Here is a 19,280-nt window from a genome sequence, read left to right on the forward strand (position 1 = left end):
AGTATTTCAGGTTCAAATGACTATTTAGTCCTCTATGGTGTTGGGCAGAGATGGCCATTCCTAACATCTTGGCTCTTCCTGCTGGTGGTCTTCTAATTTCATTGTCACCTGAGGAGACATCAACTGATCAGACATCAGAACTGATGTCTGCAGCAGCACCAATCAGTCCTTTTGTCTCTTACAAAGCCTGTCCTCAGATATTTATTTTTCCAATTCACTGGAAATTTTGGGTTGGAAGGGAAAAAAAAAAAAAGGAAAAAAAAAAAGGTTCAATTTAGATTAAAAAAAAAAAACAAAACCAAAAAGAAACTACCACCACCAAATTCAGAACAACCATCAATATTGTGTGAAAATGCAGCCCTGGCTTTCAGCCAGCTTTGTTCTGAGCAAATATTCCTCCTTCATGATAGAATCACTTGACTCTGACAATGTTTTTGTACATTGCAGGTAAAAGCCAATCCCTTAGCTGAGCTAATTGGCTTGAGGGCTATCCCAGAAGGTACAAATCAAAGCATATTGTGTCTGTTTGAGAGCCTCTTTTAAGATCATTCATTCACTCCACTGAGTCCTGCCCTTCAAGCAGGGAAAAAAAAAAAACAAGGAGGGGAAAGCTGCTGTTTTCCTCCTGCATTCTTTTCTTTGGAGGGGATGAACTGGGTGCTCATCTGGGGCACAAACATCTGAGTGTTGAAAAAGAAGAAAAGATTACTCAGACACTTTCTCTTTTTTTTTATTCTTCTTTTATTTTTCTTTCCTGTTTAATTGTTGTGGTTTTGTTGTTTGTTTGGGTTGGTTTTGGTTGTTTGTTTGTTTTTTTTTTTTCCTTGCAAGGGATTTTTCCTTTGAGTTTCTTTTGTATGACCTAGAAGGAGGAGCATGGCAGTTGATTAACTTCCTGACATTTCTTGGCCTGGTTTTCAAATCTGAAGAGGAGACATCTTTTTAATCATGTAATTTAGCTGCCATTACCTCCCAGATTTATCTGAGGATGAGGTACAATATGCCTTCATATTTCAGCATCATATAATCAACAGCTCCCTGTGTGATGATTATTTAGGAACAGATTCTCCCATTAGGAGAAGATTCTTCTTCTTCTTCTTCACTCAGTTGTATGCTACTGAAAAGCAGCCCCATTCAGGGGAATATCTCATCCTGTTGAAAGGATTAAGATATTCTCCTTTTCTTCCTAAAGAGTCTTATTCTCCTCATTAGGGGGGATAATATTTAGGAGAAAAGGAACTTAACTCAAGCCAAAATAATTGTGGAGTGAGCCATTAAGGCAGAATCCCAGCACTGTTGTGCCAGGAGCTTGTTGGGAAGATTTATTTGCCAGCATATAGATTCTGTGATTCTGCCTGTTGGAGGAGACCTCAAAGCTCCTCCAGCCCAACCCTTGACCCAGCACTGCAGGGCCAACACTAAACCATGTCCCTAAGTGCCAGGTCCACAGGCTGCTTGAACACCCCCAGGGATGGTGACTCCACTGCTGCCCTGGGCAGACGATTCCGGTGTTTGAGAACCCTTTCAGTGAGGAAATGTTTCCTAATATCCAGCCTGTTCCTCCCCTAGTGCAGCTGGGAACAGTTTCCTGTTAGGTTTGGCTGAGCTGGAGTTAGTTCTCCCTGCAGCAGCTCTCATGGTGCTGTGGCTGGCAGTGATGTAGGCAGTGATGTAGTGATGTAGTGCAGTTGGGTGCTCAACACCATGAGGAGCTGGCACTTAGGGACATGCTTTAGTGTTGGCCCTTCAGTGCTGGCTCAAGGGTTGGACTTGGGTGATCTTTGAGGTCTCTTCCAACCAGATACATTCTGTGATTCTGTAACCCAGCAGTGTTTTGGCTACTGCTGAGCACCAAGGCTGGTGCCTCTGTTGGACACTGCAGCATATCCCTGTCCCTCTTCAACTGGGGACCCCCAGAACTGGGCACAATACTCCAGATGTGGTCTCACTAGGGTTGAGTAGAGGGGACAGGAGAACCTTCTTGACCTGCTGACCACACTGTTCTTAATGCACCCCAGGAGACCATTGGCTCTCTTGGCCACAAGGGCACATTGCTGTCCCATGGGTCACTTACTGTCCACCAGGACTCCAAGGCCTTTCTCTGTGGAGCTCTTAATCTGTGCTGCTGCAGGGGCTTGCTCTTCCCCAGTCATTATCTTCACCAAATTTACTTCCAACAGCAACACCAGAAATGGCTTCTGAGCTGCACCAACAGCTTACCCAAATTCTGCTGAGTCCAATGCCATCAGCCCTGCATCCCAGACTCTGGGATTCACAGCTCTGAGAGGCTCTTCCCTCCCCACATTCCACTGTGCCAGCTGAATCCTGCTCCAAGCACCCCACGTTTTGCATACCCAGACCCTTGTATTTCCCTTGATCAGGGAGTCAATGCTGAACTTGTTCTTTACCCATGGCTGATTACCTCAATAGCTTGTAAGGCATTAACCACCTGAAATAGTCTATAAACCACCTCCAGCCAATTAATCCTCATTTCACCACTCCAAAGTACCTGCAAACCCTTGGCTGGCCACCTCTCTGAGATATGTGTACCCTTACCTGTCAATACCATTTATTACTGCTGCTGTTTAATTCCTCTTTATATTCCAATTAAATACCTTCCAGCCCTTCCAAGCCTGAATTGATGTTGCCTTTCCTTGTGATTGTCACAGCAGTTAATTAGCTCTTGGCATGCCTGAGTGTGTCTGAAGGAATTGGGGGGAAAATGATTTGTAATTGTTCACTGAAGTACAAAGAGGCACTTAAAATAAATAAAGCCCCATCAAGGCAGCAGGCTGGATGTGTATTTCAAGCTGATTTAGGTGAAAGGTTTGATTTCTTTTCTTTTTTTAATCAGCAAAAAAAAAAAAATTAAAATAATTGAAGCTAATTTATTTTCTATGCAAGCTGTGTGCTCACCACCTCTGCCTGCACCTCAGCTCAGTGAGGTTATCAAATGTAATAAAAATGATTAAAAAAAAAAGGGGGGGAAGGAGTTTTATAGAAGCAAACTGCACTGTAGAACTGTTAAAGAGCTCCTCCTGTCTGACTTCTGCCATCAAACTGATTCTTCTTGGTGGTTTCTTTTGTAAGGGGAATGGACTGGAGGTGTTTGGGTGTCATAGCAGCTGGTAGCTTGAGAGCAGTGAAAATCTAAGCTCCCTGACCACTCTTGCAGCAAAAAAATTGTTCCTAAGCCTCCCCTGGCACAATTTCAGAGCATTTCCCCTCCTCCTGTCACCTGATGCTAGGGACCACAACGTGGACACTGTCACCATTAAAGGAAATGTCACCAGGGACAGGATGCCCTCCAGGGGTCCCTTCCAACCTGATGCATTCAGTGATTCTATGACACTGAGACCTTACAGAGCTTTTCTTCCTGACCTGAATCCATGCCCTCTATGCAAAGCCTTCAAAATCTGCAGCACCTTTGGCAGGCTGAAGAAACTTTGAGTCCAAACCCCTCTTCCTTTAGGTGAGTCCACAACTCTTCCAGAGCAGCTGGACACTGTTGTAAGCCCATCTGTACCACTCACATGTGCCCCATTCACTGCAGGGTATCTGGTGGGCAGTTTCTGAAGTGGTTTATGGTACAAGGGCAGTTGGTGACCACAGAGAGTCCACCAAGAAGAGAGAGAAATGTTGAAAGGTCTGAGGCATCAGCAAAGTTCCTGAAGGGCATTTGTGTAGAAGCAGAAGAATGGGCAGTCAGGGCTGCTGAAGCCTCTGTGTGTGTTTTCAGTAATCCAGAATAAACTGTTGAGGGTTGGCAGAGAGCCATGGAAATCAGAGGGTATGATCTTATAACTAGGAAATTAGGAACTATAAAATGCTTTAAGTACACAAGAGGGAATAAACATGTGTAATGAATTGGTGTTCAGAGGAGGAGCACTGGCAAAGCAGCTCCCAAGCAAAAGAGCTGGCTCTGTGAGGAGCAAAGGCTGAGAGCCCTGGGGCTGAGAGTCCGGAGAAGAGCAGCCCCAGAGGGGATCTGAGCAATGCTCACCGAGAGCTAAAGGGTGAGGGGGAAGAGGCTGGGGCCAGACTCTTGTCAGTGGTGCCCAGGTCCATGCTGTGTGTGTCCCCTGCAGGAGCCTGGCAGCTGCTCCCTGAATTCTCCTCCCCACCTTCCCCAGGGCTTCCCTCTTTCTCGCTGCCCATCCCTGGCAGCCAGCAGAGCCTGCTCACATCTGGCGTGGAGCTGCAGCCCCTCCTCCCCTCAGCCTGCTACAGCTGCTGCCTCTAAACGGGAGCTGGCCAAGCAACTGCTCCTAATGATTCCCCTGACAGCCCTTTCCCACTTACTGCTCCAGCTTTCCTATTCACCACCTGCTTGAGTTCCCTTCCCCAAACACCCTGGCTGCTGCAACCCACACTCTGGGTCCTCAGCTCCCAGCAGCCTGCTCCCAACAGCCATGCTAATGCTCTTCTCTGGGCACCTCCAGCTCAGCAGCTACTGCTGCTGGCATCCTTGGATATGAAACAGTAACCCAATGGAGGGAACAGGAGTTCTCTTGCTCCCTGTTTTGCTGCATTTTGAGTCAGGCTGTATGTTGTCAAGGGTCAGGGCTGGGCTGGCCACCTGACAAGTGCCAGAGGCTCTCCATGGTGATAATTGATGTCTACATCCAGAATAGAGTCCAGAGGAGACCACAAAGATGACCAGAGAGCTGGAGTACCTCTGCTGTGACAACAGGCTGAGAGAGCTGGGCTTGTGCAGCCTGGAGAAGAGAAGGCTCTGGGGAGACCCTAGAGCAGCCTTCCAGTATTTGAAGGTGCTGTAGGAATGCTGGAGAGGGACTTTTGACAAAGGCATGGAGTGACAGGACAAGTGGTGATGGCTTCAAGCTGGAAGAAGCTGGATTTAGATCAGACATTAGGAAGAAATTCTTTGCCTTGAGGGTGGTGAGGCACTGCAACATGTTGCCCAGGGAAGTCGTGAAGGTTCCAAGTCTGGAAGTGTTCAAAGGTCCTGGGCTGGATGGGACCTTGAGTAGTAGGAGATGTCCCTGCCTGTGTCAGGATGGCCAGAACTAGATGATCCTTAAGCCCCCTTCCAACCCAAACCATTCTGTGATCCCATAAACATAACAGGCTGTATCCTGATAGCCTTTTAAAGCCATCTGAGCAGGGCAGAAGGAGCTCCAGCACTGCTGGAGGGGAGGGGGCAGTGCTTGGTTCAGAAGCTGTGACAGAGGATGAAGTAGGGAGACAGGCATTGGATCCATGAAGGGTGTAGAACAGGGATACTCTATGGAAAAGTAGAGCAGGGGGACCAGGATGATTTTGTTCAGAGCAGCCTCTGTTGATGCTGTCACACATGACTCTCAGGAGCAGCCCTAATTCTGACCTCTCCTGCTTTTCAGTCCTGCTCCCTTCCTGTCATTTTGGGGGTGGGGGAAATTAGTTTCTTAGCAGGGAAGGTTTCCATTTTCTGTCCCCCATTCTCACCAGCCTAATGATTCTTTGCCCTCTTAATAAAGTACCATGAACAAGTTCTACTGATGGCCAGGGGCATTAGAGAGTCAGGCCAGCTCTGCAAACTCTTAATACATTTCACAATTCAGAAGGCATTGACCCAAGACCTTTTTCAAATAGGAGCCTCCCCACTCTCCCCCCACGTCATTGCCCTGGTGGCATTTCCAGCCCTAGGAGGAGTGGGTATTGTAGTAAAGGCTCTTTGATTTTTCTCATGTGCTGATTCATTTGGATAAATCAGCTTTGCCTGATCCCAGTTCCTGGCTGAAATGCTCCTCTGCAAGTAGCAAAGCGTTTATCTCTGTCAGGATTGCATTCCAAATGTTGGATTCCAACTCAAGATAATTAGAGAGAGGGAAAAAAAGAAAAGTGCAATTGCAAGTGATTGTGTTTTTACATTTGCACCTGTGGGGCATTGCCTGCATGAGCTGTGATCACAGCAGGCTGCATCCTCCTTTGCAAAACTCATGCAAAACACAATCCCTGCAGGTTGTGTGCATGCTGTGGAGTCCTGGGCAGTGCAGAGGGTTGTTCCTCCAAGGTGTGATGTAGGCACAGCATCCTCCACAGAGGACCATCTTCCCTTCTCTCTTCCTGTGGCTAGCACAGAGTAAGAGTTTAATTAATCTCTCATTATTTCTTGTCATGGTTGAGGAGTGATAGCATCAGGAAGATGGATAACCTCTGATTCATCTGATGAGAAAGACCAACATTTGCTAATGTGGGGCATCACTCACAGCACCAGACCATTTCACTCTGTCAACAGCTGAGATGAAACTGAGCCAGCTGGAATACTCTTGGCCAACCTCCCTTAAGCAAGGCAGGCCCAATGCTGGTGGCTTTCCCCATCCCTTTGCCATGTGTTTTAAGCTGACACCCTGCGGTGGGTTAGACTATGTTGTACATGTCTGTCCTTCATTTGTGATGGGGTAAAATGAGAAGGGCACAAGACAGTTCTGCTTTTCTTTTTCATGGTTAGCAGAGATTAAATTCATTATTTACTAAGACTTCTAGAGAGTGAAGTTAATGGCTCATGATACACCCAAAGAAAAAAAAAATAAAAGGAGCTTTTTGGCTAAAAGCTAACAAGAGAGTTAAGGATGTTCAGCCTGGAGAAAAGAAGGGAGACCTTAGAGCAGCCTCCCAGTACCTGAGGGGGGGTTACAGGAGAGCTGGGGAGGGACTTTTGACAAGGGCTGGGAGTGATAGGATGAGAGGGAATGGATTGAAGCTTGAGGAGGGGAGATTGAGACTGGAGATGAGGAAGAAACTCTTTCCAGTGAGGCTGGGGAGACACTGGAACAGGTTGCCCAGGGAGGCTGTGGATGTCCCCTCCCTGGAGGTGTTCAAGGCCAGGCTGGATGAGACCTTGAGCAACCTGGGCTGGTGGGAGGTGCCCCTGCCCATGGTGGGGGTTGGAACTGGATGATCTTTAAGGTCTCTTCCAACCCAACCCATTCTATGCATCTATGAATAAGTGCTTCAGCTGAGTATGGGTGACTGAGAGGCCTTAAGTCCTGAGGAATGATTTTATGAAAGCAGTTTAAAAAAAAAATATTCTCTAAATAAATATAAAATAAATGGGTTTAGGTGAGTAATTAATATAGTTTAGGAAGAACATTAATATACTTTAAGAAGAAAATTAATTATAGTTTAGGAAGAAAATGGTCATTCCTCAAAGGGATATATTTGCAGAGAAATTGATTGATTGAATGAAGGAAGTTTTCTTTTCCTCTGTAAGAATTCATTGTGGCTGCTGCTTTGATTTGTTCAGTTGGTTTTGGGGTTAGTTAGAGCAGGGCCCATGGACACATGGAGATGATGTTGTCCTTAACCTGGCAGTATTGCTGTAGGGAACTTAGGAAAAGTGTTGTGATCCCCAGGAGCTGAGTAGAGTGTGGTGAACCATGCTCAAGGTTGTGGACATAGCACCAAGAGCTCAGAAAAAAATCCAGAGTGCTTGAGTTCAGGTTGAAGATCTCATCAGTGGGACCAATACTTTTTTCTGCTTGAAGGACATCTCTGGTTTCTGGATTCCTTCTGCTTTCCTCCCTCCTGTTATATAATTTCTGGTCTATCATGTCCTCTTTTAAACTCTTAACATTATTTTTTTTTCCTTCTGATTTCCCACTCATTTCATCTACAGAGAGGGAAAGATGAAAAGAAAAGTTTATCTTGACTCCTTTAACTTGCTGTACTCCATCCTAGCTGTGCTCATAGCTAAGATTTGGGCTCTTTTTTGGGGCATGGTTTGAGGACTATGAAATGAAATGGAAAAAAAAAAAAAGGGAAGAAAGAGAGGGAGGGGAAATTAAGATCTGAATTGCTGTGAACATGTGCCAAGGTCCTCTGAGAGATGTGAAACCCCTTCAGCTGAAGAGTTGATTCTGCAGCACACCACTGCACTGCAGTGCTCAGTGATTTATCACCTGGGGTTCTCCCACGCCAAGTCCCCTCCTGTCAGCATGTCAGAGAGCAGCAGAAGTGTTCCACATCCTCCTCTACAAGGCCAGTGACAAAACTGCTTAAAGGAGGAAGCAGATGCCTTGTCGAGATGTCACTGGGGAGCTGAATTGGTATGGATTGTAGGTATGGAAGTGAAGGCACTCCCAGGAAGCCTCAGGAGTGCTCAGCCCCTCGCTGAGACCTGGCACAGCAGGGTGCTGTTATCACTCCAGCACTTAGCCTGTGCTACTGAGGCCTTTTATGTCCCACTGAAAGGTGAGCTGAATAGATTTGCCTCTCAGGTTATTCAAGGGTCCTGTAAAACAGCTCAGACCTTCTAGCTAAATGGGTTTTTATTCCCTTTACACCTCATATTCCAACTTTCCTCTGCCTCTAGAGGAAATGATGTTGATTCCTTAGATGCTGTAAATAAATAACCTGTTCCATAAAGTTTGACATGAATGCCTTCCCCTCTCTTTACCCAGCAAGGTTTTGGCTCTCAGAGTGCAGTTTTTGATCTGGTTGCCTGCTGACCAGACAGAAGAGAAGGAACACTTTGCTTTCTTTGAGTCCTTCCTGGCTGTCACAGCAAAGCAGCAGCTCACAGGAAGATTCTTGCAGTCCCTCTTTCTGCAGTGAATTCAGCCTCTGGTTGAAAGGTGCTGGGAATGCAAAAGGAGAAGCTTCCTGCATTGTTGTGCTGCCCAGTGACAGGACAAGGGGCAATGGGCACAAACTGGGACCAAGGAGGAGAAACTTCTTTGGTGTGAGGGTGCTGGAGCCCTGGAGCAGGCTGCCCAGAGAGGTTGTGGAGTCTCCTTCTCTGGAGAGCTTCCAATGCCCCCTTGGGCATTGTGCTCCTGGGCAAACTGCTGTGGGTGCCCTGCTTTGGCAGGGAGGGTGGACTGGATGATCCCCAGAGGTCCCTTCCCACTCCTACCTTGCTGTAGTTCTATAATACCAAGGAATGCTCAGTACTGAAAGCCCTGGGAAGCTCTGCCAGCATTTGATAGGAACTTTTTGCAGAGAGATGAAAGCTCCATCTGCACCCTGTTCCAGAAGTGGAGGAGGCCTCTCTGTGTTGCCCAAAGACAATGAACAAAAGGAATTCATTGCACTTTATTACCTTTTTTTTTTTTTTTTTCTGAAGCAGCTCTGACATTCCTAAGGCAGGAGAGCCAGATGGTGAGAGACCTCTGGTCAAGGCCACTTCTCTCATTTAGAGAAGTCTGCATGAGATCTCCAGTCCCAGGTGAACCTGCAGAGCTTGGCTGTGAGTCTCCCCATGAAGTGTGCCCTCCCTGCTGCCAGGAGGGCACATCACATTGCCACTCTGACAAGTAAATCTTGGAGCAAGCAGAGGCAAGTGGAGCTCCCTGGTGTCCAGGCTGTGTGCTCACAGCATACAAGCTCCCACAATTAACCTGTGGACAAGGACTTGCCCTTTGGCTATGCTGATAAATATTTAGTTGTGCTCAGCAAGCCTAATTGGTCCCTGGTGAAGTTAGTCAGAAACTAGACAGGGATGGAGCAAACCAGTTTCTTTTCCTCTTTCTTCGTGCTGATCCAGGCTTTATTTTGAGGGAAGGGGAATGCTGTGAATCCTGTGCCTTTTCTGTTTTGTGTCTGTTAATGTGTTGAGCTTTAGCTCAATTTCCATAGACACTTTTCTTTGCTCACTGTTGGCAGAAGTTACATGAAGTCACCACTGAAGTCATACTGTCCCTCAAATAGGAACAACAGAGCTGAAAGTGCTTTTATCCTGATTCTTGTGAGTGAGGAACTTCTGGAAGATATCATGGGGACAGGACTTTGACTTTTTTGTCCTCCCTGGTGCTAAAGTACTGCTGCTTTTCCCACAGATGGTTCAAATGAGAGCAGATAAAAAAGTCTTTTCTTGGTGAGATCTGTGAGACAGCAGACATCTGACTTGAGGCAGCCCAGTGCCAGCAAGGGAGCAAAAGCCCGTAGAAAGGCTCACAGAAAGGAAAAGGTGAGAGAGATGAGAGAAGGCACATCCAGTGACATTTGGGGAGATGCTGGTGACCATTCCCCCTTGTCCTGTCTCTAGACACCCTCAGGAAAAGTCCCTCTGCAGCCTTCCTGCAGGATGCCTTCAGGCACTGGAAGTCAGCTCTAAGGTCCCCCTGCAGCCTTCTCTTCTGCAGGCTGAACTCCCCCAGCTCCCTCAGCCTGTCCTCACAGCAGAGCTGCTCCAGCCCTTGGCTCATCTTTGCAGCCTCCTCTGAACTCACTCCAGCAGCTCTGAGTCCTTCTTCTGCTGGAGACACCAGAGCTGGAGGCAGGATTGGAGGTGAGGTCTGAGCAGAGTCCAGGGGCAGAATCCCCTCTCCTGCCCTGCTGCCCACACTCCTCTGGCTGCAGCCCAGCACACAGCTGCCTGAGGGCTGCAGGAGGGCACTGCTGGCTCCTGGGGAGCTGCTCAGCACCCAACACCCCAAAGGCTCTTTCTTCAGAGCTGCTCTCAACCCACTCTGCATCCAGCCTGGATCTGTGCCTGAGCTTCCCCTGACCCAGTTGCACTGTGACTTGCTGAACCTCATTTTGAGTTCTGCTTTTTTTTCAGCATGTTATCTTTGAAAAGCAAAACCTTTTGTTGTTGGGGTTTTTTTTTGTTTTGTTTTCCCCACCTGGCTGTGAAAAAAATCCTTGTCCCACACGACCCCTACAATATATGATGCTGGTGCTTTCAGCAGGGTAGCTTTTCTTCCTTATCAGGCCATGAAAAAATACATGTCAAGGCCAGAAAAATGCAAGGAGCAGAGGAAGAGAAAGCAAAGGACACTTCTGCAGTCAGCCAGAAGTATGGATTTTACAATACTCTCTGATTATTTTTGTGTCCTTGTGATGTTAATGATTCATTCTCTACTTTTCAACTGCTATTAAGAAGTGGAATGTAAGGAAAAAAATTGATCCAGGTGGAGAATCTCTCTCCTTCAGCCTGAAAGCCACAAAAAAAAAAAAAAACCAAAAAAAACCCAAACAAGCAAAAAAAAAAAGGTCTATTACTTTTGGATTTTGAGTAGAATCATTCAACACCTGTTGTCTTGGAGCTTGTCAGGAGAATTAGTCAAATTATGGTGGTGTAGCAGAGTGCAGTTAAAATGTTAGCTGTTACCTGCTTTTATTCCAGTGCTTTGTTGCATGAGTGTGGAAGGTGGACTTGGAATTCACATAATGGTGCCAGAGCTGGAGCAGCTCTGCTGTCAGGTCAGGCTGAGGGAGCTGGGGGTGTTCAGCCTAGGGAAAGGAAGACTCTAGGGGGACCTTTGAGCTGCCTTGCAATATCTGAAGGCATCCTGCAGGAAGGCTGCAGAGGGACTTCTCATGAGGGTGTCTAGAGACAGGACAAAGGGGAATGGTTTGAAGCTGAGGGAGAGCAGGGTTAGGCTGGAGCTGAGGAAGAAGTTCTTCAGTATGAGGGTGATGAGACTCTGGAACAGGATGCCCAGGAAAGCTGTGGCTGCCTCCTCCCTGGGGTTGTTCAAGGCCAGGTTGGGTGAGTCCTTGAGCAGCTGAGTCTAGCTGAAAGGTGTCCCAGCCCAAGGCAGGAGGGTTGGAACAGGATGATCTTTAAGGTCCCTTCCAACACAAACCATTCTATGATCCTCAGGCTCTCCAGCTGTGGAGACCAGGGTCATGACAATCATTTTAACTGTTGTCATCCCTTGGCTTCTGCTCAAGTGTTTGCAGAAGAGCTGACAAGGAAATTTCAGCTGTCATCTAGCCAGGGTTCATGATCCAGCACACAGCAGACACAAAATGTTTTAAGGTCATGGAGTCAATGGGGCTCTTCAGATTCCTTCAGTAAATAACTGTCTCCCAATGGCTTTTATGGGAGACAACCCAATCAATCCTGTCCTTGTGTAACAGACAGTGCTCCACAGTGCTCCTGCATATGAATGATTTGCTCTGCTGAGGTTTGGTTGATTTTAGATCGAAACAAACATTTTGAACATCCCCCCCTGGCTCGAAACATTTATTATTTACCAGGTAGGTGTTTAAGGACATGATTCAGATTGAGTTTCCTTGGCTTGGGGATTAACATTCCAGCCAGCCTATGAGATAACACCTTGGGAAGGAGACTGGCTTGGGTGTGAATCCTAATGAGCTGCAGTGGTGAGACTCTCAGCAAAGCTGGTGCTGAGGAGCTGCACTGTCAAAACCATTTCCAAGTGATGCCCCTGGAATGGAAAGCAAATCAGACATGCTGATAATAAAATAAACACAAAAGGAGCAGGAATAGGTGGTTTTAACTCAGGTGTGGCTAATACAAGATTCATTGTGAGCCCCAGAAGAGGGAAAAGATGATTTTCTGGCAGGCTGGGAGTCTGTGCAGGCAGTCTGATTGCACTCAATTGGTTGAAGTGAAGGAAGCAGCCTCAGTAATGAAGGTTTATATGATGCAAAGAATGAGACAATGAGATCTTTGCTCAGATTGTCTCCAGGAAGAGAGGAAGTAATTAGAGGAGGAAATAATTAGAAAAATACACTTGAGCTCTGAATAGGTGAGGAATGTAGTGTGAGCTATGAGGAAAGAGGGGAGATGGAGACTGGAGATTAGGAAGAAATTCCTGACACTGGGAAGAGATTGCTCAGGGAGGTTGTGGATGCCTCCTCCCTGGGGGTGTTCACATTCAAATTTCTTTGCTGCAGGAGTGGTCAGGGATTGGAACAGGCTGCCCAGGGAGGCAGTGGAGTCCCCATCCCTGAAGATATTTAAGCAATGCATGGGTATGGCACTCTGGGACATGGTTTAATGGCCCTGGTGGTGTTGGGTTGCTGGTTGGACTGGATGATCTTTCAGGTCTTTGCCAACCAAAACAATTCCATGCTTCAATTTCCTTTTATCTCTTGCTGACACTCCAGAAACAACTCCATTCCTTCAGCTGAGGTTTTACTTTGAAGGAAGGGACCCTCCTTTTTCACCAACAAAGCTACAGGATGTCCCTGGAAGCAGCTGAGGAGACAAGAGGGTTTCTTTAGTTTCAGAGCTGACCTCTCAGGCACACCAGCTGATATTACCTTGGATAAACCCTGGGCTTTAAGCACAAGCTTGAGCAAACACTGCTATGGAAATTGCATCCACCTAACAAACAGCTCTGGGAGGCTTTGTGCCTCCTACCACAATTCCGAATAATTGCCTGCTGGCTTCCTCTTCCTCTTGGGGGACAATAATCAGCTGCTTACCTCTGCCTGTAGTCAAACTGCTCAACAGCAGCACTGAAAACCCAGCACAAACTGCTCTTGCTCAGCTGCTGCTTAAAGCTTTCGTATCACTCACTCCTGCATGCAGGTCCTCACTTGCTTTTGGACTCTTTATCTCCCACAGCCACACCAAGATTTAATTTTTATCTCCTTGCAGGCACATAAAGCTGGAGCAAAACTGCAGCCTGTCATTGTCTGTTCTATTTTTTTGGTTGGCCCTCCCCCCCTTCCCCTCCCCAGTTGTGGCATGGAGAGCTAGTAAAGCTTATTCACCCTCCCAAACCCCTTAAGAAGCAGAATTTCTAAATGATGGGCAGTGTATAAAGTGTGTTTACATCATGTTCATGTTATAGTGGCATGCTGGTGTAAAGCATCCTCTGCCACAGATGAGAATCAATCTCAACATGAACAGCACTCAGTGACTCTTCCTTATGAAAGAGGTAGAACTGAATCACAGAATGGTTTGGGTTGGAAGGGACCTTAAAGATCATCTAATTTCAACTTCCCTGTCATGGGCAGGGACACCTCCACCAGCCCAGGTTGCTCAAGGTCTCATCCAACCTGGCCTTGAACACCTCCAGGGAGAGGACAACCTCCCTGGGCAACCTGTGCCAGTGTTTCCCCACCCTCACTGGAAAGAATTTCTTCCTCATCTCCAGTCTAAATCTCCTCTCTTCCAGCTTCAATCCATCCCTCTCATCCTGTCACTACAAGCCCTTGTAAAAAGTCCCTTCCCAGATTTCTTGTAGCCCCTGAACTTCAGAGAGTGCTAGCACTGAGCAGAGACAGAGCTGAGACATGACAGCACTGAACAGAATGAGGGCTGGGCTGGCTCACACCAGGACACCTTTTAGTTCCCTTAAAGCTCAGTAAAGGAAGATCAGCTCCAGGGAACAACCCCTTGCACTTAGCTTTAGGTTAACACAGAGAACATTAAACCTAACCTACCATCTTTAAATGTGCAGAGTGGAAAGGCAAATTAAAGTACAGCAGGACTAGATGTATATAAATATATAGAGAAAAGATCTATTCCAGTATCTGTATAATTATGTGTGTATATATATATATATATAAGATCTATTCCAGTATCTATATAATTATATATATCTCTCTATAAAATCTATTCCAGTATCTATATATTTTTATATATATCTATAAGATCTATTCCAGTATCTATATAATTATATATATCTCTCTCTATAAAATCTATTCCAGTATCTATATAATTATATATATATCTATAAGATCTATTCCAGTATCTATATAATTATATATATATATATATAAAATCTATTCCAGTATCTATATAATTATATATATATATCTATAAAATCTATTCCAGTATCTATATAATTATATATATATCTATAAGATCTATTCCAGTATCTATATAATTATATATATAAGATCTATTCCAGTATGTAGCAATAGATGTCTGAAGCTAGAGCCAAAATCATCAACAAGAGGGCAAGGAGGAAAAACTGTGGCAATGGAAATAGAGCATGGAAATAAGTATTAATGTACTTGGAGTAAAAAGGAGGTTAACAATGATGTGAGTCCCTTAAGCAGTGCTGGAATGGTCCAGCTTAGAAATGCCAGAAGTGATCACTCATTTGACCCCCTTCTTTGGGAAGAAGAAAACCCAAATGACTAAGTTGCAGAGGTGTTTGAAAAGATAGTGAGGATACAATGCTTTGGGCTCCTGAGGGTGACTCAAAGCATGATGCCACAATGTGAGCTAGATACAGAGACCTGGCACCCAGTAACAACCACACTTAGGGATAAGTGTTCCCAGCAGGCAGACTCAGCAGCTTTCATTGAGGTGTCATTGGCATTTTGGCTTTCTTGTGTAATCCTCTGCATGTAAAGCAATAAACCCTTGCCAAAAACAAACTGGAAGATCTCTGTTCCCAGAGAAATGCTTAAAATGAGACAGAAACACAGGATGTGAAGGAAAAAAGAAGAGGGAGAGGCAATGGTTCCTTGTGTGCTCCTGAAGCTTTCAATACAAAGTGGCAGCTTTAATTTACAGTGGAGCTTGGAGAAATTGTTATAGCTGTCAATTGAAGTCTTTTTTTTTTTTCTTCTGTGAGTGATACAAAGAGCTTATCAGAACAAGCACATTTTGGAAAGCACAAGGCACTTTAGGGTATATGCTGTGAATGCAGAAGTAGGATCTTGAGTTTAACATTGAGAGAAAATGTACCATAAGTTGGATCATTTGAGAGCCCAGGTGGAGATTAAAGGCATACCTGAGGACATACATTTCTTGTACATTATCCATGCCCTAGTATTCCTACCCATTCTTCACTTGAGGGAATGAATTTGCCTTGGCTGTAAAGAAAAATGGAGAGAAGGTGGATTCTGGACCTGGTTAAAGAGGTGTGCACTGCAGAACAGGACACAGCTAAGCACAGAATTGTTCTGCTGGAAAAGCCCTTGAAGATCATCCAGTCCAACCAGCAGCCCAGCACCATCATGGCCCCAGGTGCCACAGCTTTCTGGAACACCTCCAGGGATGGGGACTCCACCACCTCCCTGGGCAGCCTGTGCCACTCCCTGACCACTCTTGCAGCAAAGAAATTTTTCCTCACCTCCAGCCCCTGGCACAATTTCAGGCCATTTCCCCTCTTTCTGTCCCCTGATACTAGAGAGAAGAGACCAACCCCACCTCAGTGCAGCCTCCTTGCAGGGAGCTGTAGAGAGCAATGAGGTCTCCTTCTCTTGACTAAACACCCCCAGTTCCCTCAGCTGCTCCTCACCAGCCCTGTTCTCCAGACCCTTTGCCCTTCTCTGGACCTGCTCCAGCCCCTCAATGTCTTTCTTGTAGTGAGGGCCCCAGACCTGGCCCCAGTATTTGGGGTGCAGCCTCACCAGTAGATGCCTTCACCTCCATTTTGCTGCGTTGGGTTTGTGTGCCAAGGTTTAGGTACAAGGAGGGGTTACAGGGGCTGGCTTCTGTGAGAAGCTGCTGGAAGCTTCTCCCCATGCCTGATGGAACCAGTGCCACTGGCTCCAAGGCTGAACCCATCAGTGATGGTGGGGACATGCCTGATGGAGAAATGGAGTAGTTTTTCATTCTATCAGCTTCCTCCATGCTGCTCCCATCTGTGAATCACTGGATTAAAGGAACTTCTCCTCTGACAGTGGATTTTCAGGAGCTCCTGCAAGATAAGGAATGTTTCTTATTCCTTGCCACAGCATCAGATAAGGCAGCCTGGCCTTGTCTCTGTGCTTAATTCCAGCAGTGATAAGAACAGAGATTACAACATGACTTCCCTGGGCTCTGAAAACTCCCCTGTCACAGACAGATTGCTTGGTCCTGCTGCAAACAGGTGTCTCTCACTGGGGGAGATGGAGCTGGAATAAATAACCCTGCAGTGACTGCAACCCACTGGCTGCACCAGCCTGTGCCCACCTGCTGGGCTTGCTGATGTGCACAGGGATACCTGCCATGAGATTTGGCTCTCCACAGTCTTCCCATTCTGAACCTGCTGGTGAAGTATTGAGGAGAGAGGTTTGGTGTTTTCTTTGTTCTCATAAAAAGCACTTTGGATGATTTTGCTACAATCTGATGTCTCCTGCATGGTGTCTTCTGCAGTGTTTTGTGCTCTCCTCCTCCAGTGAACTCATTCACCACAGCACTTAGCAGAAGGATGGGAAAACCATTTCCAAGTTCTGAATGCCTTCCAGATGAGTTGAATATTTGAATGCCATTCACTGTGGAAAGGCAACACGGAACCTCTGAAAAGAACCATTTTTGTTTTTTTTTTTTCCTCATCTGCATTTCTGTTCTGTGTGGCTATGCTTTGGCCTTCACTAACCTTGGCCATTTCTCCTTCACTGAGCTCTTTCAGCATATGTATTTATTTTTTGTATTATATTTGATCCAGTCTTACAGCTGCTCAAGTGACAGCCAATTACCTCTTGATCTGACCAGCACTGCGAAAGCTCTTTTCATGTTAGATCATCTGGGATTTATTTTTTTTTCCTTTGACAATTTCTTGTCAGAAAGCAAAAGGTTTCTCTTTTGCTCCATGAAGCTGAACTTACTACAAACATTTAGTGATTTGTTCAGAGCCTTCCCCTGCAGCTCAATAGCCTTCCTGCCACATAATCTTAGAAACGTATTTATGGAGCTGTTATACAATCACAGAATGCTTTTGGTTGGAAGAGAGCTTTCAGATCATTCCAGGGCTTAACCTCTCTTTCCATGAAGAAGCATTTTGGAAGACCACCATGGCCACCAAACCATGTCCCCAAGTGCCATGGCCACACCTTTCTTGAACACCTCCAGGGATGGGGACTCCACCACCTCCCTGGGCAGCCTCTTCCAATCCCTGTCCACTCTTTAAGTCAGAAATTTTTTCCTAATCTTCAGCCTAACCCTCCCCTGACACAACTGCTTCTTGCCTCACCTTCAGTTTTCTGATAGAAGTTCTGGATTTCAGCATTTCTAAGTCAATAGTGCTGAGGTTTTATCCAGTGCTGAGGTTTTATCCAGACTTCTTTGGTAGCTGTTTGATAGTTTGGGTTTTCCTTTCCCTTATATTAGAAAGTGCATTTTCTCCAGACCAATGTCAAAGTGTGATGTGAGCATCGTGCTTTTGCCCCAAGGTTTTGCAAACCTATTTTCTCAGTGGAACATCTGTCAAGAAAAAGGAAATAAGAGTGCTGGAATATGAAGGCAGGGTTGAAGTCAAGTGTGGCAACTGCTAAAAAATGACCTTGATCCAAGGTCTTCCCAATTCCAGCTGCATAACCAGGCTGCAAGGGGGTGGAAGGGAAAGGGGCAACAGGAAACAAAGGGCAACAAAGCTGGGGAAGGGTCTGGAGAAAAGGGCTGGTGAGGAGCAGCTGAGGGAACTGAGGGTGTTTAGTGTGGAGAAAAGGAGGCTGAGGAGAGACCTCAGTGCTCTCTATAACTCCATGAAAGTTGGAGTTGGTCTCTTGTCCTTAGTATCAATGGACAGAAGGAGGTGAAATGGTCTGGAATTGTGCCAGGGGAGGGTTAGGTTTGGGATTAGGAAAAATTTCTTTGCTGCAAGAGTGGTCAGGGATTGGAAGAGGCTGCCCAGGGAGGTAGGGGAGTCCCCATCCCTGGAGGTGTTCCAGAAAGGTGTGGCCATGGCACTTGGGGCCATGGTTTAGAGGCCATGGTGGGGTTGGGTTGCTGCTTGGAGTGGATGATCTTAGAGGCCTTTTCCAACCCAGACAATTCTATGATTCTGTGGAAGAAGGAAGAAGGGAGAGGTGCTGAGATACTTGCAGGTATTTCTATAGGTCATTATCCTTTTGGGTTTATTATAAAGAGTTTTGTGTTTTTCCCTTTGTATCAAGCCCCGTTCAGGTCTCGTCTAAAATGTTCTGTTCCACAAGCAATCTCTTTGTTCTTGATGCAGTGACTCCTCCTGCTATGGACACAGCTCAATTTTATTCCTCTCAAAGGAGTGTGTCACCTGGAAAAGCTTTTCACTTGCATATAAACCTGGCTCTTATCCATGAAGTTTCTGACAGAAGAGAAAATTGAGTTCTTAACACTCCTTGTGGACAGTTGACTTTGGAGCTCTGCTGTGGTGTCTCATCACTCAGAGAGCTTCTGATAGGTGTTTTGAAGTGTGCCAGGATCTGAGCATTTACAGGAGGGGTTTGCTCCACAGGGGATGTGTCAGCCTGCAGCTCCCGTGCTGACAAAGGCTGCACCCAAAGGAACCAGAGTTGCAGAACTCTGCTGAGCTTTTTTCTCTAGTGAAACCTGGAGCAAAGAACAAAATGCCAAGTGTTCTGTCTCAGCAGTAATTAAGAAGTGGCTGTTTCTGTGTTTTCTTGCAGCTGGCAGCATTAGAGAGACAGATCTTTGACTTCCTGGGCTTCCAGTGGGCTCCTATCCTTGGCAACTTCCTACAAATTATAGTTGTCATTCTGGGCTTGTTTGGAACCATCCAGTTTAGACCTCGATATATAGTGGTGGTAAGTCTCATTTTTTCTCTTCTCTTCTCTTCTCTTCTCTTCTCTTCTCTTCTCTTCTCTTCTCTTCTCTTCTCTTCTCTTCTCTTCTCTTCTCTTCTCTTCTCTTCTCTTCTCTTCCCTTCCCTTCCCTTCCCTTCCCTTCCCTTCCCTTCCCTTCCCTT

General features: G+C 46.1%; 1 protein-coding gene across 1 annotated transcript in view; it reads left to right on the plus strand.

Annotated features, from left to right (window-relative positions):
- Positions 1-19,280, plus strand: part of NKAIN3 (sodium/potassium transporting ATPase interacting 3) — a 136,495-nt gene that overhangs the window by 48,825 nt on the left and 68,390 nt on the right. Inside the window, exon 2 of the mRNA XM_054394659.1 lies at positions 18,982-19,119. Within this exon, the coding sequence (XP_054250634.1) occupies positions 18,982-19,119 (138 nt within the window). The remainder of the gene's footprint in view (positions 1-18,981; positions 19,120-19,280) is intronic.

The sequence above is a fragment of the Indicator indicator genome, chromosome 31 (assembly GCF_027791375.1).
Source record: "Indicator indicator isolate 239-I01 chromosome 31, UM_Iind_1.1, whole genome shotgun sequence".
NCBI classification, from domain to species: domain Eukaryota; kingdom Metazoa; phylum Chordata; class Aves; order Piciformes; family Indicatoridae; genus Indicator; species Indicator indicator.